The following is a 27,299-nucleotide window of genomic DNA, read 5'->3' as shown; positions in this document are numbered from 1 at the left end:
GATGACAGTTCAAGCAACAGATTGGTTGAAGGGCTCCCAAGGGGGCCATTGGGATTGGAACTGCCGTGGTGGATAAGGCCAAGGGTGATTAATGCACATGTACTGTGGAGGGTGGTGTGTTGGTCGGTGCTGAGTGGAACACCACAAAGTCACTGAGCCTGTCAGTGAGGAGTGTTGTGAGGAGAACCTGCTCTCCTGTCTGGTGCCATATACGGTGCCCAGTGACAAGGGAGTAGGCAAATAAGAAATGTTCTGAATATTATTGGTGTGGACTAGGTTGTCGGATTCTCGGAGAATGCAGAGGTGAAGATGCGCTTGGCACTGGTGGAGACCGTGTGTGTGGCTGCGGCACTCAGTGCTGAGTGTCTGCTGTTTTATGAGAAGCCTTCTTCAGCTCTGGTGCCTGAGCATGCTTAGTTTCTGACGGGTGGGAACCGGAATGTTGGCTCAGTGCGGAGATATCCATTAGAGTCGGGGTGGAGGCATGTCAGATTTTGTCAGTGCCAATCGAGGAACGGCACCAGTCTGTGTTGAAGAGCTAGTCTTCCTTTTCGGCTCCAACTCTGCTCTCTTTGTAGGTGCCGTTTTCTGCTTCTCTGCAGTGCTGGAAGTAGACGGCACCGGCGAACAGGTGACATGGGACATGAATGACAAAGACCATGCTGGAGAGGCCTGAGATGTACGCGAGACCCTTGAGGGTGATGAATTAGCCCTCTTAGGTGGAGTTAGTGGCTCTGGGGGTTGGTGGACTAAGCCTCTGGTGGTTGAAGGGATTTCTCTCATAGGAGGTTAAGTCAAGTCTCATTTTATGGTCCTGCCTGGCTCTGGCCATCATGTTCTGGCAGTGTGGGAATTTCTACGGCACATGGCCTTCGCCAAGACACTTTATGCAGGAACTATGCTTGTCAGATGCAGGCATCAAGTCTCTACACGTATCACATTTTTTAACCCCAGTAGACACTGGCATTTTGAGAAGAACTTTTAGAGTTTAAAAACTTGCAGGAACTAAAAAGAAAAACTGGGGAAGCGGTTTGTTTGTTTTTTTCCAATTAACAAGAACAAATGAACATTAATTGTAAACTGATTAAAACTTCTAATGAACTATAAACTAACTACACTATTTTTATTTTTCCAGTTGGAGAAGAGAGCACTACTGAGACTCCATCTTCTGCTGGTAGAAAAGGAAGTGAGGAGGACCCACGCTGCATGTGTAGCCAATGTATGAAAACAGCATAAGGCAGCGACTGCACATGTGCAGCGTGGGAAGCCACTGCTAGGCAAAAATCTCTGATCGCCGGCGTGAGAATGCACCTAGACCTGTGTGGAGCACTCACAAGGAAACCCCTCGATGGAGAATGATAAGCTCATTGATAGCTGCTGGGGAGCCATCTGCAACAATGTTGTTTTTGGATTTACACTAGGTTGTCTACCTTTAGTTCTTTGGTGATTCTCTTAAGTTGCTTTCAGCTGGAGAATGTTACCTTAACAACTGGATTTTGAAGTCTGAACTGTTATACTGTGAACTTCCAGTTTTGTTCTCCCAAATCAAGTTTGTTTTACCAACCATGCAAAGCACTGCATGTTTTAAAAACAGTCTACAAGGCAAAAATATAGCCACTAAGTATTCTTTTCTTAGTCTTATTGAGCGGGTCACAGATGTTTCAGACACATTCACTTATGATTCAGGTACTCAGATTTAAAGACCACAACAACAACGTTATGTCAGTAAGGACAGATTGATCATCAAGCCTACATGTATACTGATGGGAACAGGACTTGTATTCCACTATTGGCTGGGAACCTACACTGAATATTTAATAAAAAAAATACCATTTATATTATTAACTAATGAGACAAAGATTTTTGTCCTTTCTAGCACAGAATGTATTATAAACAAGACTAATCACAAGTCTGGAGGTTTCTAGTGGCTCTGGCTACTCACTGACAGCCAGGACTGTATAAAATACTAAAAAACAGAAGCAATTGATAAGTATTCTAATATTTACACCTTAACAACTAACTCTTGGTTCCCTCAAAACTACTGAAAATGTTTGTGTGTATGAAGACTGCAAAATACCAAAGATTAGAATTTAATATCTTCAAACCATTTCATATTAAAACAGCGAGAAAGATTCAGATAAGTTAAACAGTTGTTAAACTGAAATCTGTTCTTGCTTTTGTGACCATGAGAAATCCAAACATTTAAAAAAATATTTAACTCTCCCTAAAATCTTAGGGTACATCTACACAGCAGGGCTAAAGTCAAATTAAGCTATACAACTTCAGCTACATTGATAGCATAGCTTAAGTCGAAATAGCTTAACTTGGCTCTAGGTGCTGTCTCCACAGCAGGAAGTCGAAGGAAGAACACTCTGTTTCGACTTCCCTTATTCCTCGTGAAACGAAGGTTACCATGAGTTGGAGTAAGTCGTCCCCCAGCTCAACATTATTTCAAAATAAAGGCTTGTAGTGTAGACATGCTCTTCATTATTTTGGAATAACGTTAGTTATTCCGAAATAATGCTGCTGTGTAGACGAACCCCTACAAGACCACTTACTTTTTGGTAATGTACTGATAAAAATATACTCTTCCCAACGCTGAAAATACAGAGACAGACAGTGAACAAGGCAATTTGGCATTTAAGAGCTCTGTGATAGAGAAACTTCTTTTCCTTTATACAAACCCAGAAGCTAGGTAAAGATGACTAATGCTACAAGCTGTAGCTATCAGCCAAAGTTAGGCATGCTTGTGTAGTTTGATGCTGTCCAAAGCAGTAGTGTTTCAAGAGAAATACTTTTTCCTATCCTGGAAAATTTTACCTTCTTCTTGAAGAACTGCTCAGCTTCTTGCAGCTGTGTGCTACGCTCAGAGACAGACATTTTCCCATACTCCTGCTTTTTGTTAAGTCTGCTTCTCCAGCTTTCTTCACCACGCTTCTTCAACAGCGCCAGCCTAAAAAGGAAAAAAAAGATGCCAACTGTGTAGGTTTCAACGTTATCTAGGAAAGCTTTCTGCATCATTTCAACAATGTTATGGTCATAAAACTTTTAATTAATGTTTGTTTTAAAAACGAGATGATTATATAGTTAGCCCCACCCCCAACTTCTTAGTGTGCACTTGGATGCCTAGATGCCTTTTTAGTCAGTTTAAAAGTTATCTATTATATATATAATAATTACAATTACACAGAAGAAGAGAGAACAGGGAAGGGAGCACTACTGAACTTGTGTGATATTATCCATTTCCCAGTATAATGAGGATTCCTCTTATTGGCCCCCAAGGATACTCTTGAAGCACATAGGTTAGGAATGCCCCTGTTCATTACTGCTCTCAGGGTGAGAACTACTCCTCTGTTCTTGGAGATAAAACAATGTATGTAGGAATTTCAGAGAGGACAAATGGCACTCTCACTGACTATGCAACAATGGCTACAATATATATGCTATTTCACATCTGACACAGAAGCCTTGTGATTACTAAATATGCCCATGAGGCCTTCCTTAATATTTCAGAGGCCCTCTAAACTGGCCTATTTGGGAAGCTTAACTCATGTAGTGCATTTTGCTCCAGTCAGGTCAAGGTTGCTGCTACTCAGAGACTAAAAGTGTAGGGCATGATACATGTTATTACTGACTTTTTGTAGCTCAACATGACCAAAACAATCTGATATTTATTTTTGTTTCTTCAGTCCTTGAACTTCTTTGAAATGGGGCATGTGGGGAAGAGTAAAGAATGGGGAAGAGAACATTACACTGAACACATCTTAAAAAAGCCTTTCTGTACAAGACCAGAGTGATTACCACAATTAAGTATCAGGGGGTAGCCATGTTAGTCTGAAACTGCAAAAGCGGTGAGGAGTCCTGTGGTACCTTATAGACTAACTGAAGTGTTGGAGCATAAGCTTTTGTGGGCAAAGACCCACTTCGTCAGATGCATCCAACACTTCGGTTAGTCTATAAGGTGCCACAGGACTCCTCGCCGCTACTACAATTAAGTTAGACATATGGTTTTCTAAACCCAGCAGCTTTACTATGTGATAGAACTAAGGCTGTGTCCAGACTCAGGGGTTTTTTCGAAAAAAGTAGCCTTTTTTCGAAAAAACTTCACCTGCATCTGGACTGCAGCCGTGTTCTTTCGAAATTAAATCGAAAGAACGCGGCTTTTCTTTCGACGGCGGTAAACCTCATTTCATGAGGAAGAACGCCTTCTTTCGAAAGTGCTTCTTTCGAAAGAAGGCGTTCTTGAATGTAAATAGGGCTTCTTCGAAAGAGAGCATCCAGACTCACTGGGTGCTTTCTTTCGAAAAAGTGGCTTGCTCTTTCGAAAGTTCCGCGTGCAGTCTAGACGCTCTCATTTGAAAGAGGCTCTTTCGAAAGTATCTTTCGAAAGAGGCTTGCAGTCTAGACATAGCCTAAGTGAACTATTTTTGAAAGGCTTAAGAGCACAGAGGCTTTTTGTTTCACTATGGGCGGGGGGGTAATCATGGGAGCAAGTAATGGTTTTGAACATGAGCTTATAAACACACCTTTTTCTACATACATGCTTAAATGTTCTCTCATACAGCAGTTCCTAAATTAAAATTAACCATGTACACATTTCTAAAGCAAAGACCAACACCTTTTATGCACAGATTCTACTGCTAGATTCTCAATGCTCTGCTTATTAAAACATATTGCACCAGACCAAAAAGCAAATGATTATTGTATAGTACAAAAGTCATCATGTGCTACTGCAACTGTGCTGCTGGTAAAACCAGAACCTGAGAAAATTAAATACACTAGCACATAGCTAAAATATGCAGTCAGAGTAAGTTGTCCCTTAATCATTTGTTGTCACTTGGTTGGCACTTTTAAAGTTAGATTAACATACTCTCTATTTATGGTAATTGTGATTCACCATAGCGTGCTTTACAAGTCTAGTGTCAGACAGATGTGCTGCATGTTTTCACTTTTAGTAGTTCAGCAAGTAAAGAAACCAGTCATCAGCGCGCGCACAGCTTTAAAAAAAAAAAAAAAAAAAAAAAAAACTCAAATAAGTGATCCTGTGTACACTATAACCTTATAAACATGAGTATGCTAAGATCACTTTAAAAAGACAAACCTAATTACCTTTCTTTAATTGACAATGTTTTGCTGGGTGCATCCAGGTAGTCCTCGGTTGTTTCTATTTTGTTATCTTCAGCAACAAACAACTCACAAGGGTTCCTATAGAATTTTTCATCTAGTTGTTCGGAAGCCTCCCGCTGTCTACTGGACACCACAGTCTGAGAATCTATCTGTGGTGACATCATGCCAAGTTCAGAAGTAGGCTCACCATGATCTGCATATTGAGAAGTGCAGAATTAACACAGTGCAGTAACCGAACATTTCTTACATTATAACCAGGGAGCAAGCCAATGTGTTATTTAAGACTCAGATAATGCACTACCCTAACTGACAAGAACTTTAACTAAAATTATGAATTCAAAAAGAAGCAATATCCCAGAGGTACTGTGTGCCATGTAAAATCCCAACTTTGCACTAACTGAAAATGATTGTAAACGGCCCTTCATTTGAAGGGAGCAGAACTCAAGTTCCAGCTCCCAATTCAAAAGAAACAATGGGAGGGGAGACATGGAAGCAAAGAGGGGGAAGGAAGAGAGAAAACCAAGGAAGTGGAGGGAGAAGTATAACTGGAAGAGGCAATGGTAGGGAGGATAAGGAGAACTAGAAAGGAGAGAGAAAATGCATGTCAGCACATCTGTTAGAGCGGTTTAACAAAAGATAATGTATCAACAAAACAGCTTGGAAAAAAATATCTTCACAAACAAAGAAGAAGAAAACCCAATACTGAAGAACCACCCCTTAGAATGAGATGGATTACCTTCCTTTCCTTTTTGAAAACTTGACAGGCATGCTATAGCTCTAAGGTTCAATTGCTCCTATTCTAGTGCTCCCTCTTCCCAATACAGTATTGGGAAAATCAACAATGCAGTATGCGTGCTGGGTATGAATGGTAAAGAGGCCCCCTTTGCTAATTTTGTTTTCTGGGTTCAGTTTTGTTTACATTGAAGTTAAAGAACAAATTCAGAGTGAAGACATAACATATTAACAATGCAGGGGCCAAATTTCTCCCATTAATAAAACAGAAGTAAATCATTTTAAGAATTTCCCACAATTCAAACACAATAATATAGGCAGAATTTGTGTAAATACTAGTGTCTCCCTAATTGCATTGATCATGTGCCAAGAAGCCATTTAAGTAAGGACGGGCAAAGAATCTACACAAACATCATCAGTTTAAAAGTTCTGCTACTTTGAATATTACTGGTTTTACATATCACTTTGAAGAGACAAGAGAAGAGAGGTAAGAGAAAATGTAAGGAAAATAAATTACACTGGCATACTGTGCACTGTATATGTAAAATGAAAGTTTCCTTACTTGTCAAATCTTTTTTAAACTTTCTGTGCTTGCTCCATTTAAATAGATACAGTTAAAACCAGAATTTTTCTTTTACATAAAACAGCTTTGAAACTGTACAAAGTCAATATTCAGTTCTTCTTTTCAAAGAATTACCATAGATATGCAAATGTTTCAGGGTTACAAATGTTTCAGAGTTATGAACCTTCATTCCCAAGGTGTTTATAACTCAGAGATTTTATTGAATGTACAGCTAATGAACATGAGTTACCAATTTGGGATTTGTACGGGACGGGCGGAGGAATTCTACTCCCAATACAAAGCACAGCCTTCCTTAATAAGAAAACGATATCTGATTAATAAAAATCACCTTTGAAGACCAATGCATTTTAAAAGTTTAAAGAGGGGACAGGGCTAGAAACTAAGTTTTTGAAACTAAAACTCTGATGTCTGATGTCTGCAAAAACCTCAAACTCCACAAGATTTATTCACTCTTTATAAAAAGGCTTAAAGATATGTCAGATGTTCACACTAAAAGCAATTATATACACTGTACCTCTCAGCAAGGTTTTGCTTTTCAAGACATTCTCCACCTCCATCTTTTCCTCCAAGGACCAGCCTTCTTTGACTTCCTGTTTACCCTGCAGGACAGTATCAGAAACAAATTCCTTCTGTTCCAAAGGCTGTAAAAGTGCTTGTTGGGTAAACAATTCCATACTGCTCTTTCTTGGGAAAGTGTACTTTATCTCTTTGTGGTAGTCCTCTGTTTTACTAAGAACAGGATGGGTGGCTGTTTCTTCAAAAGAGCTGTACTTTTTGACGTCATTATCTTCATATGCTAAGAATCTGTTTGTCTCTTCCTCTTCATGCTCCTTTGATGCTCGTTTGCTTTCCATTGCTTCCACTGAAGGCTGCCAGTGTTCTGATTTCAGTATGCCTTTTACTGGAGTGTCTGCATTTTCTAGTGAAGAGTGGCATCTCAAATCTACTTTACTGGTAGCACTTACATTTTCATCAGCTGTTGACTTTGCATGGAGATCACCAGCATATACTGGAGAAATCACAGATGTCATAGTTGACACTGATGTTAGAATAGCAGAAGACAAGGGAGTAATTTTTTCACTTCCATTTTGTACCTATAGATAATAAAACAACTATTGAAAAAAGTGTGACCTTAAACAGAGCTGTAATAGCAATTCACAAGTACAGGTTTATAAGAAGCTTATGAGTTTTTTAGGGCAAGGAATGTGTGCCTATGCAGATGCAAGGTGCTATCTAAATAAATAGCAGGAACAGATAATGAAGGCGTGAATCACATCCTTACAATTTGGCTTGGGGTACAAAATACATAATAGTACCTTACATAAAACAACTCCATTAGTGATCAAAATGCTAGCATCTTCAATAGCATACTGTTTCTCTTCCTCTCATAATGGAGGAAAAAGCACACATCTTTCTCCATGCAATTGATCAAAAGACACGGTTTTAGAAAACATTTGGAACATTAAAGGTTGCCTCCTGTCAGTCCAGGATGCTACAAATCAATGTGTGCACCTTCAATAAAGGTTGAACAGCATCTCTCCCCCCCCCCATGCTTAAGTTGCTCTAAAAACAGTTACATGACTTTTATAAAAACAAACAAGAAGTCCTGTGGCACCTTACAGACTATCAGATTTATTGGAGCATAAGCTTTTGTGGGCAAAGACCCACTTTGTTAGATGCATGTAGTAGAAATTCCAGAGGCAGGTATAAGTATTTGGGCATAAGAAAAGAGTTCCAATCAAGAGTAAGGTTAGAGATAACGAGGTCAATTCATTCAGGGAGGATGAGTCCTTCTACCAGCTGATGTGGAGGTGTGAACACCAAGGGAGGAGAAACTTCTTTTGTAGTTGGCTTGTCATTCACAGTTGCCATGCATGACTATTATCTTGGCCTTTATAACATGGCATATTCTTGATCTCTTCTATCCTCTAGTTTGTTGTGTTATTATTTAACAGACTAAACATCTGTCTGCCCAGAAGAGAATAAAGTGGTACAGGAGTTGACACAAAAGTCACTTTTATATAAATTGACACACACTAGTCATTTCAGATGTGGCAACTAGACCTATTAAGTGCGCAGTATGCAAAGGGAATTTTAAAGGAGAAAAACTGCCTTTAAAATTGTAAAATGCCTGTGCAAATTTCATAATACTCCAGAAGAGTGGAACTCAGAATGAGGTGATCATAAATGAAAATCAAAATGGAAAGCAAGGATGATGTCACTAGACTTGTTCGGAAACTCCCAGAGAAAGATAGATGTTCAGAGGTATTCAAAAGCTAGACTGTGCAGCAAATCACCAGAGGAAAATGTTTACAGGAAAACAACAACCAGGGGATTTAAGCTTAATTGATAGATCTTTACTACTCTGTAATTAGGTTCTCTAAGGAGCAGGTTTTATTTTTGCTCATAGTATAATGTGTTTGCAGTGCTTATTTTGCATAATTTTCCTCTGTTGCGCATCCTGCCCTTACACAACTAAATTCTATTTGTCCACCCACTGCTACTGGCTCAGCTCTTCAAAAGGTATTTACACTCCAGTGTGTTCATTATAGGTAAATGTGTTTGCCCTTCTTAGCTAGGACCAAAGATCATAGTCCCAATGGCTAAAGACTTTCCATGTTTTAAGATCAAGTTGAGAAACAAAATGTTTTGCAGATTATAACAAACAGCCATCACTGATCCACAGACAATTCCTGACCCACTCCCAAAAGTGACCCCCTTCACACCACAATCTACCAGGCTGGGCCCCCATAGGCTATGTGGGGGTGGGGTAGGGAGAAGCTGGAGTGCCAGCATGAGCTGCCCAATGCTGAGGGAGGCCCTGAGCTTTGGGGGCCATATCCAGGCAAGCTGGCATCAGCCCCCGGGCCTGAGGTTCCCCACCCCTGCTCTAATTATTCCCATTTATGTGCGGAATGAATGTTTTTTGTCACCAGTATGGAGGTGATATGCGACAGGGATGGGGCCAAGGGTTTTGGAGTATGGGAGGAGGCTCAGGGCTGGGGCAGAGGATATGTGGGTGCTAGGGGTCCAGCTGGGGTTGCAGGCTCTGGGGTAGGTTCAGGGATGAGGCGTTCAGGGTGTGGGATGGGATTTGGTGATGGGCCAGAAGGTTGAGTTATGGAGGGGCAGGGGTAGGGCTCTGGGGTAGACACGGGAATGAAAGGTGCTTCTCCCACACAATGACAGGTCCAGGACTGTGGGAGAGGAATCTTTCCCCACTACAGTCCTGAGCGCTTGTCCAGCCCTTTATAGGGCTGCTGCATAGCCACATGGCTGCACATCTTAGAAGAAATGTAGGTGCCAAGCCCTGTGTCTATTTGGTGCACATATAACATGAATGGAAGTGGAATCCAAGTATGGGGCAAGGAAGTCTGGCAGCCTATTAAAAATGTCCCAAGTTCTGCTGTTAGTGAAAGTATGGCTAAGTTAGTGAACCTAGCCATTTGAGAAGTAAGAAAAAAGGGGTATGAATGGTAAGGAAAGAGCATAGCACTTCTTAGCACTCACCATGCTGTCCAAGAATCAAGAACTACCAGCTTACTAAAAACCCAAATTGACGTAAAATACCTAGAAATGGAACTTGCACACAAGGTCTGAGCTACTCATAAGATTTCATACTTGATGTGGTAATACTAAGCAGGTGACATTTCTACTGCCTCTCAGGTTAGCCATTCTGGATTGCAGTGTGGCCATTCTGTTCTCAAATTTCAGCAGTAAAGGGAATTCCTCTGCTATTCAGTGGATAGGATAAGATCCAAAGCAGAAAATATCCAATATATAGTATAATCTAACAGAATATCTTTTCTTGCAGACACTATGAAAGATACAACAGTGCCTACATTTTCAGGCTAGGAAGAGTTGTTGTTCTAAAATTATCAGTAAAAAATACCATAACTAGACAAAGAGTTTAGAGGATGTTATTCCCCTGTGCAAGTAGCATGTTTCCTGACAAGCTTTTTCCTGTAAGCAGAAGTACATGCCATACTGTTGTCAGTATGTCGCTGACTTCTGCTCACAACTATTAAGGAAACTCACATTGAAACTGAATTTAGCCAGCTTTTCAGTGAAAAGTTTAAAGCTGGAAGTACCTGCTCAACTTCTCCAAGTGTTACGGGCTGTGTTTGGTAGCGAGCATTCATTCTTCTGTGACGTATGTCCCCCCTGCTCCGTGTAGAGATGGTCTTTGATACTGGTTGAGCCAATTTGTTAAACAAGGCCATCTTTTCTGCTAAGCTTAGTGTGGAGGAGTCCGGCTCGCCAGACTGATCTGGCTCCACTGCTTCTTTGGCTTCTTTTATGTCTTCTTTAGCTAAAGTCTTTTGGTGCACTGAGGCCTGTAACCTGAAAGAGGGGAAACTAAAAATTACGTTTTAAGAACTCTTTGTGGATATTTTGGCTTAATATTTTAACTTGATATAAAGCCAAGAGAACTGCACACAAAGCATGACAGCCAATATAAAACAGAAGCTTCAATGGTTACACAGTGTGTAAAACATTGGCATCACACATTTTGATTAAACAGCTGCAGACTTAAAAATTAAGAGTTAATGTCCTTATAGATGTATTTGGCTGGTCTGAAACATCTTGTTTCAAGGCAACAAAACTGCTGCAGTTTCCGCCTCAAGGAGTAGACTTATTTAACTGAAGATTATAAGCTACCTTTATAGGAATAGAGAGGACTGAAGTTTCTGCACACTCAGAATAATATTTACTCCTGTAGAATTCTGCTTTGTCCATTTTGAATGGAATTATGTATAGCAATTTTGAAGTCCACTACAATACTTTAATATCATTTTGATCAATGTCAACAGCATTATGGGTTTATGTTTGTTCACATAGACATAATTGTACTTTTCTCTGTATACCTCATTTCACTGAATCTAGTTACTGAACAAAGTTCTACAGTGCTCTGATATTTAATTATTTTTCTAAATTGTATTCTGTAAATATATTTTGCTGTATTTATCTTAACAAAAACCATACTATAAACTCACTAATTATAGCAAACAGGAATTTGTGCTTACACCTACAGATGGTGCAATTTCTTATCCTTTCATTAATTCTGTAGGCTAAAATATATATTGAGAAAAACTAATAGGGATGTACTACTTGTGAAATCAAATATCACTACCTTTGATATTCTCATTTTTAGAGCTAATACCCTTTCTTTAGAAATTCAAAGCAAGGAGTGATTTTGCTGGGGTTTCAACATGCATGTTTATATCTTCCATATTGAAAACATGTACGTATGCTTTAGAACATATAGTTAACTGTGGTTAGAAAGATCCTAAATCAAATGCTTAACAAGCAGAAAGTCTTAACATTTTATCATGCAGACAACTAAAGTTCACATGTATTGTTAAAAGGTTCTTAATAAATGTCATTGACTTGTTTGACACATTGATAAAGCATTCAAGAATTGTAAAATGCATCTGCTGTCCAGGATTCTTGTGCTCCATGTATCATGCAGGTTCCCGCCCCCGCCTACAGTACCTGGTAGGTTGTACAGTGCTCTTAACTACAGTGGGACTAGGTATTCTTGTCACTACAGTGTGGGTATTCACAGTACATGAAGCAGGGGTAGGTTCACTTTAAAAAGAATTGCCAAGGGAGGGAAAATTCACAAGGAGAGAGAAGAAAAAAGCATTAAGAAAAGCATTTTATTAAGTGTTAACAGAAAAGACAAAATCAAACAGTAATGTTTAACAACTAGCAACTTTCTCTGCAGTGTACTTTTAAAGACAGTTGCTCTCTCCAAGTTTGCTGTTTTCTTACAAGACAAATCAGTTTTTAAATTTTAGTCATTAGCTATGTGCATATGTTCTTTTCTGATAAGTGGCTTGCGCTTGAGTTATTTAGAGGGGTTACAGGATCCGTGAACAGAGAAGGTAAGAAATTTATTTTCAAAACATACATGTGAGATTTGGGTTTGCAGGTCTTCTCCCTCACAAATACATTTCATAACATATTGTGCAGATCTCTTGAAGGCAAAAAGAAATCTGTTTCACTTGGCTTACAAACCAATGCTGTAATTATTTTCGCCTCTCAAATACATTACTTCACAAGCCTTTCACCAAATTATAGTTCACGCTTTTTACCCAGCTCTGCACCCCTGCAAGCAATGTCTATATAGCCAATTCTCCATATGTTTCCCAAGTTGGTGCCTAAGAGCCTTTTTCCTTACTACCAGGCTGTAAACGCCACATATATATATATCTCTGAGCTAATGCCAAGGCTAACAGATTAGTGGAACTTACGTTGCTGCAATGACCACTTCTTCTGTAGTAACTGGTTGGGTGCGTGACCTGTCCTGCATACGCCGCAGTCTTCTTTCTATTGCTGAATTTCTTGAATGTGGTTTAGGAATATTTTTTCCTTCAAATGATTTTTCCATTTCCTAGGATCAGATACATGCCAATATCAATTACCAAAAGGAAGAGAAATTATTGGACCAAATGTTTGTTTGGCTTTCCTTGATACCAGGTGTTAAGTTTTTTGAATGTCGTCTTTGAATTGGCAAAACAACAAGTAGTTCTGTGGCACCTTAGAGACTAACAGACTGATTAGGGCTTAAGCTTTTGTAGGTCAAACCCACTCCAATTCATCTGATGAAGTGAAAGTTACAGAGGTAGGAATACATATACACAGTAGACTTCCGATAATCCGGCGCCTTTGGGATCCAGGGGGTGCCAGGTTATCGGTTATGCCGGAGTATCGGGAGGTACTCCGACAGGGTGCTGTGACAAATTTGCTGGGACCTGCACTGTGTGGGGGGGGGGTTGGCTGGGGATGGCGCAGCGAGGGGTGAACCCTCCGCAGTGCTGCGGGGAGGCGGTGGAAGCCCTGGACAGCCAACTTGCAAGTTGGGAAACTTGTAAGTGGCGGTGACGGAGAGGGGGCAAGAGGAAGGCAGCTATTTAAGGTGAGTGGGCGGGGCTGGGGGCGGTCGGAGGGGAACGCTGCCTGCCTCTCGCCCCCTCTCCGCTGCCTACAAGTTTCCCTGCTTGCAAGCCTCGCCATGCCGTTCCCCGCCGACACCCCATCTCCCCCTCCCACCTGCCTGCCTTAAACAGCTGCCTGCATCTTGCCCCCTCTGTGCCATTGCCTCTGGGCAGCTCCAATTGTCCGGCTGGCTGGAGCACTTCCAGGTTTCAGTTGGTGCCGGACTGTCAGGAGTGCCGGACCACTGGATGCCGGACAATTGGAGTTTTACTGTAAAAAGAAGAACTTGCTTGCATTTATGAAGCTAATCAAGCCAGGGTGGAAGTTGGTCTTTTGGTGTGGAAATGTGAATATCCAGAGATGGAGAAACTGCCAATGTAGTACATTAACCAGTTGAAATCCTTATTCAATCCTAAAATGATAGTGTTGAATTTGTAAATGAATTCCTGTTCAGCTGACTCCCTTTGTAATAGGGTTTTGAAATTCTTTTGTAGAAGGATGACCACTGAACTGGCAGCGAGATATACTATGACAACCAGCACCACAGAACTATGTAAACAATATGTCTAGCACTCAGATAGGGGAAAACATACCAATGTATGCGAATGTAATTACAGATTAAAAATACTATGACAGCATTAAGGTTCTGACTTTGCCCATGTGCAAAAATATTCTGACAGTTACCCTGAAAAGCAGCCTCTTGGCAGCAACACTCAGTTTGGCTCGTTCATCCAGTTTTTCTTCATCTACAGAAATCAAACAATAGGATACAGCAGGAAATGGAAATGATATACTCTAAAATGTCAGTGTTTCAGAGATCCAGTCCAGAAATGCTTTTAGCTCAAGAAAAAGCTTATTTACTAGCATGAGAATCACAAACAATAAAATGTGACAGCATGTTAGTGTCTGTTTAGCTCAACAAAAGTAATGTGACCATGCATCCGTATGGAGTAGTATAAAACTATCTTTTAAAATGAGACTCATTCTTAGGTGCAGCATAATATAAAATGATGTAAGAGCAGCAAGTTATTTTTCTTCAACAGTTACTTCATGTACTAGCATTAATTTGATGTGTCATTCCAATAAGCATATCAAATAAAAATAAAAATAAAAATTATAGTAAGCCCATGTTTGGATTTTATATTGAGCCCAGGAGAACATTACTAGACTGGAGGACCAATAATCATTTTAAGGCTCTATCTCTAACCTCTCTGTGGTTTAAAAACAAATACTTGATATCAATACATAGTGAATGCCATTGAAAATAAGGAAGGAACAGTGGCTAACGTAGGGAAAGAACAAGTTAAATTATTTAGACAAGTTAGATTATTTAAGTCACCAGAACCTAATGAAATGCATCAGAGAATAATCAAGGAACTTACAGAGGAGATATCTGAACCATTAGCAATTGTCATTGAAAAATGTCATGGAGAGATCCCAGAATAATGGAAAAGGGCAAATTTAGTACTAAACCATAAAGGAAATAAAGACTACCCCAGGAATTACAGACCAGTCAGCTTAACATCTGTAGCTGGGAAGATAATAGAGCAAATTATTAAGCAATCAATTTGTAAACATTTGGAAAATTACACAGTGATAAGTAACAGTCAGCATGAATTTGTCAAGAATAAATCATGTCAAGCCAACCAAATAGTTGTCTTTCACAGGGGAAATCAGCCATGTGGATGGGGGGAGGGAGGGACCATAGATGTGATATATCTTGACTTTAACAAGGTGTAAGATAGTCTCTTGTATGTCCTTCTCAAACAAACTAGGGAAGTACAACCTAGATAGAGCTATTATAAATATGGGTGCATAACTCATTGGATAACTGTTTCCAGATAGTAGTTATCAATGGTTCAGAGTCACGCTGGAAGACCATAGTGAATAGGGCCCCACAGAGATCAGTTCTGTTCAATATCTTCATTAATTATTCAGATAATAACATAGAGAGTACAGTCAGTCTGTGGACAATACTAAGCTGGGATGGGCTGCAAGTGCTTTGGAGCATAGAATTAATATTCAAAATGATCTGGACAAACTGCAGAAATGGTCTGAAATAAATAGGATGAAATTCAATAAGGACAAAATCAAAGTATTCCACCTTAGGAAGGAACAATCAGCTGCACATGTACAAAATGGGAAATAACTGTATAGGAAGTACTCCAGAAAGGGATCTAGGGGCCATCATGTACTACAAGCTAAATAAGAGCCAACAGTGTAACAGGAGTGTTTTAAGAAAGACAAGAAGTAATTCTTCTGCTCTACTCAGTGCTGATTAGGCTTTAGCTGGATTATTGTGTCTGGTTCTGGGCATCACATTTCAGGAAAGATGTAAACAATTTGGAAAAAGTCCAGAGAAGAGTAAAAAAATAATTATTAAAGATCTAGAAAACATGACCTAGGACGAAAGTGGAGGAAAAATGGGTTTGTTTAATGTGGAAAAAGATGATTGATGGGGACATGACAACAGTTTTCAAATACATAAAAGGTTACAAGGAGGTGGGAGAAAAATTGTTCTTGATCTCTGACAACAGGACAAGAAGCAAGGGGTTTAAATTGCAGCAAGGGAGGTTTAGGTGGATATTAGGGAAAACTTTCTAATGGTTAAAGGTGGTTAAGCACTGAAAAATTGTTTAGGTAGATTCCACAATATTAATCATTTGGAGATTTTTTTTTAGTGCAGTTTAGACCAACACCTGTCAGAGATGAGCTAAGTAATACTTAGTTATACCATGAGGGCAGGTGACTGAACTAGACAATCTCTCAATGGTTCCTTCCAGTCTTAGGATTCTAGGAATACCACTGCATAACCTGTTCCATGTCAGACCGTACAGCCAAGACATTCTGATTACTATCTTGCTTCCTGCTTCAAAAAGTTTGAGCTGGTATTCTTAGCAGACACCATTTGCCATCTCTAGGTATTGGTTAATTGTTACCTGGTAAGCATCACATTAAGGGTTACCCCAGTTACCCATTCACATCCCTAATTTTTATTGACAAATACTCCCTTTAAAAAAACAACTAAGATCGCAGTTACAGAAGAGGAAACGAGGATGAAGAAACTGAGACTTACCCTCAGCAGCTGGCAATTCTGGACTCAAAGACGACCTAGTTAAAAAAAATCAGCAAATAAAAAAAAAGTTAGTTGGAAAGAAAACCTAGAAACACAAATCTTCCACTCAATTTGTCAGATGGGACTATGAATGTCTTATGAATGAGGAAAGTCATGGATGTCTTCCAAGTTAAAATAATTTTTATTTATGACCTCTAATGAAGCATAAAGATGAGTAATTCCAACCAAACTTAAATCTGATAAAAAAATTGTTTCAAATATAAAACTCATAGAAAATTATAGTGTAAGAATTTCTGCCAGTTCCTTTAACCCAACAAAGTTTTGATTGTTATTTTTTTTAAAAGACCTAACTTTATAAACACATGCACGCAATCATGTTATGACTGAGAACAAATCACGCAACAACCTGTTTTTTAAAGGAATGAAACTGTCAGGTATCAGAAAAACTACATTTCTGACCTTAAAATGAAGGAGGCCTTGACTATTTTTACTTTTACGATTAAAAAAAAAATCACTTTATAGAATGATTTGGCTAACATTAATGTGGGAAAATTCTCTACTTAAACTTATTCATATTTACCTGGATCAGAACACTATATATATTCTCACAAGTGCCTACCTATCCGTTTCTTTTCGCTCTGCTGAAGTTATTGGTTGAGTTCTAAATCTCTCAGAAGTTTTTCTACTTTCACCAGGAGAAAAATAGCGCCTTGGCCTTCGTGACCCTCTTTCACGTTCAGTATTGGCAGACAAATCAGTACCTGATGTTGACATCTCAATTTGAGATTCACTTTTAATCATATGATAGAAAGTGCAAAGAAAAGAGAGCAGAAGAGAAAAGTAAAGCACAGATATAGGCATCCAATCAAAACAATCCACTAAAGATCACTTGGCATGCTTCTACTATAACATGCACAGAAGTATAGCAAATGTTCCAGCTACCCAGTATCATAGCCCAGTAGCAAGCAGAAGCAGATTTAGGCTGACAGCCTCCAATACACACTGGTGAGAGCTAAGCTGTGTGTTTTAATGCAGAACGCTACTGATGTTGAGTTTATTTATCATTTTGTCAAGGACGTGCAAGTATCACACAAAAATAATATTTCTGAAAAGTCACCTACAGTTCAGTTTTCTTGTGGGCACTGACAGTCTCCAGAAAGGCATTACGGAGCTGAGCAACAGAGACTTTTGTGTCAACCATGCCAATCTCACCATTGGACACATTTGCTTCAGAACTCTGAAACGCCATCTCCTTTTTCGTAACAGATTCCTTACTTTTTAAAGCCTCCGACTTAGGAGTACCAGTATAATCAGACATTGAGCGAGTCAGGAGTTTATGCTTCATCATTGACACTTCCTGAGATTCACCTTTCGCCTTAGCAGAATGTGATACAGATCCATTTTGTATGTACATAACTGTCTCACTCCTTTCAGTCCCCTCATGAGTCTTAAACAGGGGTTCAGGGTCTTGGCTCTTAGTGAACTCTAGTGCTTTCTGCAACTCTGAGGAATTAGCCTTTGGCTTGCTTATAAAAGCTGAAGAAAGCGCCGACTTGTCAAATTCACTTGCTGTAAAATGGTCTTCGTTGCTCTTCCCTTGTCTGTGAACCTCAGGTGGCAAAACTGGTTTTCTGCTTTTCAAAAGCTGTTCCGTCCCCAAAGGATATTCATCAGGCTTTGAGCCATAATTCTGAAGTATGTTACTTTTTTCCTTTTCCAGTGCAGTGGCAGTTGGGGATTTTGTCATGATGCCGGTATTGTCTGGTACTAAGAGGCTGCTAATTGAGATATTTTTTGCATCTTCTGTTGCCATCAGCTTGGCAGCATGAGCAACGCCAGCAGGCTGAAAACATCCATATACTTGTTGGCGGACTGAACTGAATGTCTGGTTGGCAACCCTATTAAATGCAGAAGTTTCTGACTGAAGAGGCATGTAATCAACTGGCACTGGATGAGATTTTTTCTGAGATACAGTGTCTGTGACAAGTTCAGGGCTTCCATGAACACTTTCCTCTTTCACCAGTTTCTCTCTAACTTTTACTCTTTAAGAAAGAAAAAGGATTAAAGCTATGAACAGCAATAACTAGTTCTGGGAAAACATGCATCAACTGTGGGAACAGAGAGCAACATCGTATAACAAAATAAAAAGATAAGCATATAAGTATTTTAAGGACATACTTTGAAATAATCTCTCAGTCTTAAAATCTTGGCCTTTACACCAGGCTTAAGGTTGTATACATTATTTACAGGCACACAGTACATATGTGACTTTTCAGAATGCTAACTGAGCAAGTAATCAAATTTAGAACACGTTCCTATTAGTCACAATTCCACTCTTTTGTCAAACAATACATTTTCATATTTTTCAAAACAGAGACTAAGGGGTTACTTTCTAAAAAACAGTTTTTTGAAGGATTTCTAATGTGAAACTCTGTCCTCCTTTTGCCATGTATGGTTAAACTGTCAACATAATGATTCTTGCTCACCTTGAAACAAATTAGTCAAACATTTTGGTATTTCCCCATATCCATTAAAAAGACTAGGAGAATACTTTGCATAGACAGGTCAATCTCCATGCAAGACTCAGAAATGGGAGCATGTCAAATACTGCACACAATTTTACTGAAATAAAATAATGTTAAGGGGTGTCTCTAAAAATGAAAAAAAAGTTAGTAGAAAATGAAAGCCTGGTATGGTTGTTACTCTTTCTGGGATTGCAAAAACAAAAACAACGCACATTGTATGAATGGTTAAGAAAAGTTTCACTGCATCCTAATATCCTACATTTCTGAGAATGTACTGAAGCTTATTCTATCTTGGTTTATTTTCTAGCAATTCTGTTCAACTTTTATGAGGTACGTGCACAAATACAAGCTATATTCTGCCTCTGGGGTGCCTGGTGCTGGCTCCCACTGACATCAAGGAGCTGAGCATAATCAACACCCGAGGACAGCATTTTTACTGCATGTAATCACGTAATTCTAACACAGCTCTGGCATAATTTTTAGATCCATAAAAAGTGCACAAATCAGTGAGACAGTTCCATAACAATTTAAATTGTTATAAAAAATTATAATTGAAAGCTATTTTCCCACGCTCGCCATGCAAAAGGTAATCAGTGAGGTAGTTTTTTTGGCCTACGGTTGAAAAAAAGCTGATGTATAGTACCAAGCTCACTATTTTGTGGCAATTAACAGATATTCCAACTCCCCAAATAAGCTCAATTCAAGGTTTGCTTCCAACACACTTTTCCTAGCTGCACAATTTATTTTACATAAAAAAATAAGATTTAAAAATATAAACTAATACTTTTGTGCAGTAGTATAATCCATTATATCCTCAACTATCTAAAGTATCACTCTTTTCAGCTGTGTAATATTTTATATCCCTTATGAAGGTTGGTCCACCTTAAAATGAAGCAACCCACAGTGACTTATCTCAAAAAACAAATAAGAGTGCTTATTTTCAAAGCTTAAAAAATGCTTTTTAGAGTATTGATGCATCCACCAAGTACCCAGAACAATCAGTGGTGAGGTTTTCAGAATCTGATTATTAGAGTATGACTACATTGCATAGCTTTTAGCAACAAGGTGGTGTTGACACAGCCTTGTTGCTAGAAGTCAACGTGTGTGAACACTGCTTGTTGGCACATAATTCCACCCTGTATGAAGGGTTCTCTCTTTGTAGGCAAGAGCGCGCTCCTGCAAACAAAGCAGCGTTCACTTGCCATGACAAAACTTTGTCGTTCATGGGTTTTTTTAAGCCCCTGTGAATGACAAAATTTTTGTTGACGTGCAAGTGTAGACATACCGTTTAGTTTAATCAGGAGTCTGAAAAGCAATGAAGAGTCCTTGTCAGAGTGCATGCTTCCAGTTGTGAACTCTTCATGTTCTGTCAAACTGGAGAATATTTGGTTGTTTTGTCTTCCTAGTGACTTAATTCTTACTCCTCCCCCACTCCAGTTTTAAAAAATAAAATGATAAAAACTCTTATTTGTAGTAACAGCCTGTATCCAGGGCATAAAGAATTTTGTAATACAAAAACTCGGTTGGTTGGTAGAGCACAAAGGGAGAAAATGGTTAAGAACAGGCTGGAAAGAAGATGAGAAGTTACAGAAATTAGTCAATGCCAATATTATAATACTTGTGATGAAAACATTAGGGGAATATCTAGTTCTTCATGAAAACATCAATTAGTAATAAAAGTGACAAAAACAGATGCTCCAGAAAGAAATTTCAGCAGCAGTTTATTGAACAGAAATAGTGTTTTCTGATTCACTGCTGCTGACAGATATAAAAGACAAAAGTTAAATGAGGGAAGAGGAAAGGAGAAGGAAAGGGAAGTCAGTAACAATAGATATAATCCAATTATTAGCCACACAGCTACATTCTAGGATACCTGGAGGGCCAGCTGATAAGTGAAGGTGTGTCTCCTTCTGAATCTTTCTGAAGAAACCATTCAGGTTTTGCTTTCCCTGTACTACTATAGAAAACAGAACTTCAGATAACTTTCTGATAAGACATCAACAAATGCACTCAGTCCCAGTCCCCCAAACTTAAAACTGTTCTCAGAATCTCCATAATAAGGTCTTGGTTTAGTATTAGCACTACACAGTTCTAACTAAGAAATTTGCATGGCAGTTTATAAAATGATAACCTTTGCATACAAAAGAATACATAAGAACAGTGGTACTTGGTCAGACTAAAGGTCCATCTAGCATAATACTCTGTCTTCTGAGTATTATGGCCAATGCCAGATGCTTCAGAGGGAATGATGGGAATAGGTAATCATCAAATAAATCTTCACCTCTGGACCCCCTAAACATTTTGCCAAGACATTTAATGTACCATGTCCAAACGGTCCAGAATATGGACGCACACATCTACACTGAAAGTTATTTTATTTTACATCCTAGTTTGACAATGTATATGTTACATGGACAGATGCACTATACAGTAATTCCTCATTTAACACTATAGATATGTTTCAGAAAATGATTGTGTTAAGTGAAAACATGTTATGTGGGGTCAATTTTCCCATTAAAAACACATGGAAAAGGTAGGGGTTGTGTTTCAAGCGGTGGTGTCTGTTGGGACAGGGACATAAGGTTGGGGGAGAAAAGGGACTAGGTTACAGCAGGGAGGGGAGGTGTTTGGTTCTGGGGGAGGGGAGGGGAGGGAGATTGGGTTGGGAGTATGCCCCTGTGACGGGGGGGGGGGGTGGGAGGGGGAGAGAGAAAGGGTTGCCGGGGAACGGCAAGCGGTGAACCCTCTGCCACTTTGCAGGGAGGTGGGGGAAGCCCCGCGCAGCCACTGGCGATGGGCCGGCTGGGGAAATAGTTTTATTTTGGGGATGGTCATGTAATTATATAAAAGAAAAAAAAAAAAGAAAAAAAAATTGTGCTATTGTGAAGACATGTTAATCAGGCACGTGTTAAATGAAGAATTACTGTACTGCACATAGGGTTATTGTTAGACTATCTGCAGCCTAAAGAATTAAAGCCTACCAAAAGATCTTTAATCCCAATATAAACAGATGATATGAGTTTAATGAAGCTCGCAGAATATATTACTGTAGCTTACATGAAATTCTTGCATAATGAGAGAGAACAGCAGAAACCCCCTCCTCCCGGAGTAATATGGCATAGTTTCAGGAGTTCAGACAGTAACTCCCAGGCCACTGCATGGGGCTGATGCGGTCATTTGGGATACAATGGAGAAAAGCTAAAATATATTAAAATGAGCAAAGAAACACATTCTTGGTCTGATACTTTTTGCATCTGACTCCAAAATGGAAACAAGTCCCTGCTGAAATTTGAAAGCAATGAAGGCTCCAAAAGCCCTTTGTGAAACTACTAATATACCATTGCATTCTTTCATCGATGTACAGTATTCAGTGTCTGTAACATCCACAACAATAGTGTCCTACTGTCACAGAAGATTACATCAAATACAATAATGGGCCAGATTCCGCTCATGACACTGATGTGAATCTGGAGTAGCTCTTCATAATTTAGTGGAGTCACTCTGAATTTATATACTGCTTTAACAGGTGAATTTGGCAAAATGATCTTTGTCGAACTGAAAAGAACTTAGAGTATGCCTTAAAACTTTCTTATTCTGCTTTCCTAGGAGGGAAAGATCCCAGGAAAATCATGGGGTATGTCTACACTACCCCCCAGTTCGAACTAGGGGGGTAATGTATGCATACCGAACTTGCTAATGAAGCCCGGGATTTGAATTTCCCGGGCTTCATTAGCATAAAGCCGGCGCCGCCATTTTTAAAAGCCGGCTAGTGCGAACCCCGTGCCGCGCGGCTACACGTGGCACGGACTAGATAGTTCGGATTAGGCTTCCTAATCCACGAGGTGTACAGATAGTTCGGATTAGGCTTAGAAAGCCTAATCCGAACTATCTAGTCTGTGCCGCGTGTAGCCGCGCAGCACGGGGTTCGCACTAGCCGGCTTTAAAAAATGGCGGCGCCGGCTTTATGCTAATGAAGCCCGGGAAATTCAAATCCCGGGCTTCATTAGCAAGTTCGGTATGCATACATTACCCCCCTAGTTCGAACTAGGGGGGTTGTGTAGACATACCCATATATAGGTACCATAAATAAATTTGCCTATTTATAATATTCAGTCTGAAACCTCAACGACAATTATAACTTCTGCTAAGGCTGAGACCATAAAGATCAAGAGTACTTAACAGGTTAAAAAGGATCCCCTGGCAGAAATGGAGGAGGGAAGTAATCAGCAGGCTGTGAGACAGGCTAACACAGGTGCAGAGAGGCAGAAATTGCAGCGGGAACCATATTTCCCCTTGTCAGAGTTAGCTGGACTCAGTGGACGCTATGATTCGGAGTCAGTAATACCTCTGCATATGTAGGTGTTTATAATTTTTACCCTCTGCTCTAGATGCTCAGTACTATTGAGGAAAAGCTAAAAAATGCTTTGTTATTATTGTGTCATTTCAGGCCTGCTCTTCCAGACTCCTTAAAGGAAACTGATACGGATGCCAACATCAAATTGGGCCTGTCTTGTTAATGAGGCTGCAGCCCCAGAGATGCAATCAGAGTGGTTAGACCAAATGGTTCCATCCAGAGGTGCAGGCTCCTAGGGCTGTCACTTAAGGGGTGCCCTCAACAAGAAGGGATGGGGGCCAAGAGATGGGATCAGTTTGCCCAGTAGCTGACATACACATATTCAAGAAAGGCACCTTTTTAGAACAGTAGAGATAACTAAAGGGGGAGTGTAAAAAGACTGATATGGAAAAGCTATAGGAAGTCTAAGCAATTAGGGTACATCTACACAACATTTAAACACCCACAGCTGCCTGGGTCAGCTGACTCCATCTCATACTGCAAAACTGCCAGACATATTTTTAGGTTTGGATTGGAGCCAGAGAGTGGTGGGCTCCCGTGCAGCCCCAAATGTCTACACAAGGGCTACTCAACACGCAGACTATAGCACACTTGTTTGCAGCCTGCAATGCGGTTTGGGTTTACCTGGGGCTGAACATGTAGCCCGCAGGTGGGAGCCAAAGCAAAAAAATAGACAATATATCGGTCTTCTGTTGATATGTGTTTCAGTAGTTAAATTCCTGGACTGTCACTGCTCATTAAAAGTGCTGTCATATGGGTGGAAATTGAGTAAATATTGCATTTATTAATATCAGCATACCGGACTTAAATGGGGCCTGTGTGTTATGTAGTCTTGCCTTAATCTTTATATTCATGCCCATCAGTGTGAAAAGCATAATATATTTGCATGCATATGCAACCACACTTAAGCTGCAGCCCTCAGCATGTGCTTACAGCATCATTGTGGCCCCGCAGGGCTTCCAAAGTTGAATAGCCCTGGTCTACACTACATTTTTTAGCTTCACCACCAGCTGACTTGGACAAGCCATTGCCATGCTGCTGGTCTTCTACGGTAGTGTAGAAGTATTCTTAGGATCTTCAAAATACAGTCTAATGCTCACCCAAGTATCAAAACAAGGAAGTAAGTCCTAAGTTTAAGCAGCCTGACTCCTGCACAAAACCAAATCACGTTCACATGAGCACTGATATCCAAAGGACATCAGTTTTTGAAACCCTGTTTTCCAGGGATTAACCCAGACCTCATCTGGAACCACCTCAACAAGAACAATGGTTTTTGTTCTGTATTTGTACAGTACCTAGCAAAATGGAGTCGTAGTCTTTAACTGGGTTCCTAGATGCTACTGCAATACAGAGAATGTACCTATAAAATTAAAAATGGTACTGGAATTGGAGCTTCAGGTCGCCTTCCCAGATACACAATTGAACTGCACTAAATTCAGAAACAGCTGGCGCAGAGTTACACCATTTCATTGTCTGGAAACAGAGACCAGTATGAAAAATGACAAGTAAGGAGTAGCTACCTCCAGTTCAAAATCATCACTGGGCATAACTAATTATCTTGGTATCTCTTCAAAATTTCACTTTAATTAGTAATGTTTTTGAACAGCCAATACATATTTGCAATAAATTACTATTTTATTTATAAAATTGCATATATAAAAAAGTTGCCCTTCAGCTAGGGACGTAAACGACTAGTCGAATATCCGATAAGCATAAGCTTATCGGATAGTTGACTAGTGATGTGACTAGTCGCTTCCCCCCCCACCCTTGCTGCCTTTATCAGCAGAGGGCAGGGGAGGTAGAGGCACAGTGGGAAATGGCGCAAGCAAGGACTGAAGCAGTTGCCGCTCACGCCGCTTCTGCTGCGATTCTGCTTTTGAAATGTAGAAGAACCCCACGAGGCGCTTGTACATTTTAAAAACAGAAGCCCCACAGGGAGCATGAGGCTTCCCTGTTGGCTCCCTGCTCTCTGCAAAGCTTCCTTTTGAAATGTACAAGAGCCCCACTGGGGCTCTTGTAACATTTCAAAGGCTCAGGCGCAGGGAGTGCGGGGCCAGTTTCTCTCTGGCCCTGAACTCCTTGAGGGGCTTCCACTTCAAAGGTAGAGGTGTCCTTACAGACTAAACAAACAGTTCATAGAAAACCCATCAACTATTTGATTAGTTAATTAATCTAAATTTAACATCCCTACTTTCAGCCCAACTATCTCAGAGTCTTAGGACAAGAGTGAATTGGAGAGGAAGAGATGTAGCTGGAAACTATATATGTTTAGGTCTCATTTCCACTATCTGACATGAATTTTGTAAATTTGTTTCTAGAGCTATATGAACAAACAAAACGCTAGCAATCTTAGACTACTTCAAGGAGCAACCAAATATTTAAAAAATTAATGTGATTTCATCCTAATTCATCCTATTTAAATTAAAAAGATTTAAATGCGATACTAGACAGTGGCTGTAAACACTCCTTCACAGATTTTTTTACAGGCAGAAGTCTTCTACTCTCAGAGAGCCTCAAAGATCATGATTTTGTTTTACTAGGAACATAGTATGGACTTTCCACCATCTTGAAGTGGTGGGAAAGTCCAAATAACTTGTTCTAGAGCTGAAAAGTAGTATAAACATGGAAGAGATTGTTATTCTACAAGGGTCTTCTCAGGGATAAACTTGGGCTATTTAATGCATTTTATTACGGGGGAGACGAAGAACCTCAAATTGAAGTGGACAGGTTTTTGGCTTGGAAGAGTAACAGTCTAATCTCTTTGCCTTTGTTAAAGCTAGAGTTTGGTCCACTCCTTTAGCTTCAGGGATTTATAAATGAGAGAAGGAAGAGCTGTGGGGGCTCATACTTTAATTGTTCCTATTAGTAACAGGATTAGTCAGGACTGATTTATCTTTAGATTAACTCAATAAAGCTTGAGATAAACATGTGGAGTGCTTGGTTAAAACCTTCTGTTTGGCCACACTCCCTGAAACATCTCAGTATAGTGAAATAGCCAGTCAAAGCAGGTAGGGCAGTTATATTATGTAGCTATTCACACGTATACACAGTCCTGGTCTTATGAGCTTTATCTAAGGGAACTATCAGGAGAAACAAAAGTCTGAGAGGAACACCTCTTAAGCAGAGTGTCCAAGGACACCTGTATGTAGATGTGTACATAAATGGAAGAGGTCTTAAAAATTGAGTTTTCAAGGCTCTAAAATGAAGTACAATCATCAGTCCTGTCCTATGTGCTATACTGAAACTGAAATGGGGAAAAAAGCAAATTGCACACGTTAACAGAATATAGATAATGGATAGCTGGCTGCATTCATCTACTGGTGGGAAAAGGAAAACAAACCCAAAGAGAGACATTTATACTACAAGGTACTAGCCTTTGACTGGGAGGGGCTGTGGGAGAGAGACTTTTCTTACACTACTTGAAAGGTGCACAAACACCATGAAATGGAGAACTTAGGATTCATTCTAAAGACTTTCAGGAGTTTTACTTCCCTCACCCGAAAGGATATCTTATCTTCTTAACGATGAATTACAATGTCAAAGTAACAATTCTAATAAATCTTTTCCCAAAGTCGGTTAATGAAAAACCTCAATCATTCCACTTGTATTATTTCATTTAAATTATCCTGAAGTAGTCAAGATTACCCGTCAAAGCTAGATCTTACTGGTAACAATTTACTGTGCATTTTTCAGATGGTACATTATCAAACTACAGGTTGAACCTCTAAAATCTGGGACACTCTGGTCCAGCAACATCCATGGTCCAGCAGGACCATGGATATTGCTGGACAGAGAGCCCCAGCTGGCCAACTTCAGAATCATAGCCTAGGCTGGCGGTAGGGAGCCCAGCCTCCGTTGGTGCTGGTTTGGTGCAGGAGTGCAGTCCCAGCTGGGGCTAGTGGTGGGGAGCTCAGCCCAAGCTGGGCTGGAGTCAGCTGGACATGGAGCCTGGACCAG

The 27,299-nt window shown here is 39.9% G+C and overlaps 1 protein-coding gene across 43 annotated transcripts in view; it reads right to left on the bottom strand.

Moving 5' to 3' along the window:
• Positions 1-27,299, bottom strand: part of SVIL (supervillin) — a 197,261-nt gene that overhangs the window by 46,591 nt on the left and 123,371 nt on the right. For 30 of the 43 annotated variants that reach the window (XM_075922635.1, XM_075922624.1, XM_075922605.1 and 27 more), the window contains 11 exons: positions 20,862-20,945; positions 17,585-18,505; positions 17,083-17,253; positions 16,464-16,498; positions 14,072-14,133; positions 12,703-12,842; positions 11,939-12,034; positions 10,534-10,786; positions 6,957-7,536; positions 5,110-5,320; positions 2,821-2,953 (listed from right to left, as the gene is read on the bottom strand). In XM_075922635.1, coding sequence (XP_075778750.1) covers positions 2,821-2,953; positions 5,110-5,320; positions 6,957-7,536; positions 10,534-10,786; positions 11,939-12,034; positions 12,703-12,842; positions 14,072-14,133; positions 16,464-16,498; positions 17,083-17,253; positions 17,585-18,505; positions 20,862-20,945 — 2,686 coding nt within the window. The remainder of the gene's footprint in view (positions 1-2,820; positions 2,954-5,109; positions 5,321-6,956; positions 7,537-10,533; positions 10,787-11,938; positions 12,035-12,702; positions 12,843-14,071; positions 14,134-16,463; positions 16,499-17,082; positions 17,254-17,584; positions 18,506-20,861; positions 20,946-27,299) is intronic. The other 13 variants (XM_075922611.1, XM_075922643.1, XM_075922633.1 and 10 more) reach the window with 10 other exon arrangements.

This window comes from Pelodiscus sinensis, chromosome 2 (assembly GCF_049634645.1).
Source record: "Pelodiscus sinensis isolate JC-2024 chromosome 2, ASM4963464v1, whole genome shotgun sequence".
Lineage (NCBI taxonomy): Eukaryota > Metazoa > Chordata > Testudines > Trionychidae > Pelodiscus > Pelodiscus sinensis.
This window is presented reverse-complemented; position numbering and strand designations above follow the sequence as displayed.